At 65.5% G+C, this 2,355-nt stretch overlaps 1 protein-coding gene across 1 annotated transcript in view; it reads right to left on the reverse strand.

Annotated features, from left to right (window-relative positions):
- MNEG_5357 (ferritin heavy chain) overlaps positions 1 to 2,163 on the reverse strand; it is a gene marked incomplete at both ends in the record, with an annotated part of 2,934 nt that extends 771 nt beyond the window's left edge. Inside the window, 6 exons of the mRNA XM_014046173.1 lie at positions 69 to 102; positions 374 to 428; positions 620 to 649; positions 930 to 987; positions 1,385 to 1,476; positions 2,029 to 2,163. Of these exons, the coding sequence (XP_013901627.1) occupies positions 69 to 102; positions 374 to 428; positions 620 to 649; positions 930 to 987; positions 1,385 to 1,476; positions 2,029 to 2,163 (404 nt within the window). The remainder of the gene's footprint in view (positions 1 to 68; positions 103 to 373; positions 429 to 619; positions 650 to 929; positions 988 to 1,384; positions 1,477 to 2,028) is intronic.
- Between the last annotated feature and the right edge of the window lie 192 nt (positions 2,164 to 2,355).

Raw genomic sequence — 2,355 nt, forward strand, 5'->3', positions numbered from 1 at the left:
CGCGCGCACGCAGGCAATGGATGTTCTAACCCTGGCCCTAGCTGACCCCGCGGATGAGCCTCCCTCACCGCCTCTGCAGCTCAATGTCAATGTGGACCACGCCTGGGTGCAGCGCGGGGTTGCGGCGGCGGCAGCGGTGGTGCAGCCAGTCAGCACAGATAGTGGTGTGCTCGCAGCCCAGGTGAACAAACGCCACGCGTGCATGGCAGGTCGGCAATGCCGTGACATGCGCACGGCAAAGAATCATGTATCGGGCCGCTGATTTTCTCGTGGCGTCTCAGGCAACATCCGATCGGTCAGGCACCTAGCAGCAACCCCAGGCCAGCACCCCGCCAGCTGCAGCCTCCTCTGTATATGCGCTCCGCCCGCTCACCGTGGCCCGGGCCCGCGCGCCTGACGCGACTGAAGAGGTCCGCGGCTTGCTTGACCTGCGGGGAGCGACGGGCGCAGCCCGCAGTGCAAATCACAAGCCGCTTCCGCGACAGGGAGCACAGAGGGCGCACGACGTGTTGCGGTGCAGAGGAGTCGGGCTGGGGCGGGCACGGCCCCCGCCTGGAGAACTCTGGTGCGCTGCAACACTGCGCGCCGTCCCCTTTATTGGGGGTGATCCCTCCCTTACCTCAGTGGACTGGGGGCGCAGCAGGTTGTCCTGCGGCGCGGAGGTTTTGGTTGAGAGCAGCAGCGTCAGCCGCCGCTGGCTGCGTGCTGCTGTTCCTTTCCGCTCGGCCAAACCCGCAAGTGCAGCAGTGAGTCCCGCAGCAAAATGATTCACGAGCCAAGGTGGGGGAGCAGGGGCTGCTGCAAGAGCGTGCGCCGCGCGCAGCAGGGTCGTGGGGCTCCCAAAACGCAGGATTGCGCCGCGCCGATGCCAAAGGAGCGGCTCCCGCGCACTGCATGCCGCCGCCCTCAGCTGGGCTCTTCCCGCCCACCTCGATGAACTGCGTGAACTCGGCGTCCCCCTCCTCACTGGCGACGGCGTGCAGGTGCCTGCGCACAGCAGCGATCAGCAGGCTTGCTGGTTTGAGCGCCGCCATTTAAGCCGCGACGGGCAGCCAGCCACGCGCGGGCGGGCGGGCACAACCGCCCCGCTCGACGGCGGTGCGCTGGCGGCGGCAGCACTCGGTCCGGTGCGGGTGGGTTCCAACAAGCCCGCCCTGCGGGAAACGACGCCAGCGGACCCAAACGATCCCTGGTGCTGCTTGTGAGTGGGCCCGGATACCCCACAACTCTTGCGCCTGACAAAAATCGTGCCTCCCTGTGTAAAGTGTCTCGGGTCTGTTTGTACGCATGCTGCGCGCAATTCCAGGCAGTGACACCGCGTGACCATCCGGGTCGCGGGTCGGCAACCTTGGACGATGCCACTTTGCTGTGTGCGCGCGTTCACCTGAGCTTCAGGAAGTTGAGCTTTTCGAGGGCCAGCGACATCTCCACGCCGTTGAGGGCGTCACCCTTGGCCTCGTCAAAGAACTCAGACACCTGTTGGGGGGGGCGGCCAGCCCGATTTTATGGTGCGGATGAGGTGGGTGTGCTTGCGTGCGTGCGTGCGTGCATGCGCGCGCGTGCGTGTGTGTGTGTGCGTGTGTGTGTGTGTGTGTGTGTGTGTGTGTGTGTGGAGAGAGAGAGAGAGAGAGAGAGAGAGAGAGAGAGAGAGAGAAAGAAAGAGAGAGAGAGAGAGAGACAGAGAGAGAGAGAGAGAGATTGGAGGGGGGGATGGGACCAGTGAGTGTTGAGACAAGGGGATTGTTGGAGTTGCGGCAGGCCCCTGTCGTGCTGGCTGCACCCAACCCTCGGCACTGCCCGCAGCCGCCAGGGTGGGGGATGACAAAGGGAAGCACAGACTTGCGTGAGATGACGGCATGTGACTGATGTGCGGGTGTTGGAGCATCAGGCGACGGGGTTCGGCAGCCACAAGGTCCCGCACGAGGGTCAGGACTCAGACATCCGAAAACACGGCAGCCACGAGCGCGCGCTAGCTCCCCAGAGCGCCGCGGCGTAGATCACGACATTACTAGAGCCCAAGCCGCTCACCGGACGCGAGATGGGTGCGAGGTAGACGCGGCCGCCGCGGCGGTTCTGCTGCGCCATCAGCAGGTTGGCGTGCTCGCGCTCGTCATCACTGCGCGTGATGACACGTGCATGTGCGTGTCGAGAACAAGAGCGCATGTTTCGGTCCCTGGAGAGCACCCGTGCCGGGGGCAACAGCGTGCCCGAAATCACATGCCTCGTGGGTGGACCCAAAAGCCTCGCCAGCTGGCGCTGCCTGCGCCGCACCCCACTCGGCGAGCTCGCGCCTCTGCACGTGCCCCGCTTCCCCCAACCCCCTCGGCCCCGGGCTCAGCACCCAGCCCGCAGCAT

This window comes from Monoraphidium neglectum (assembly GCF_000611645.1).
Source record: "Monoraphidium neglectum strain SAG 48.87 unplaced genomic scaffold scaffold00791, whole genome shotgun sequence".
NCBI lineage: Eukaryota > Viridiplantae > Chlorophyta > Chlorophyceae > Sphaeropleales > Selenastraceae > Monoraphidium > Monoraphidium neglectum.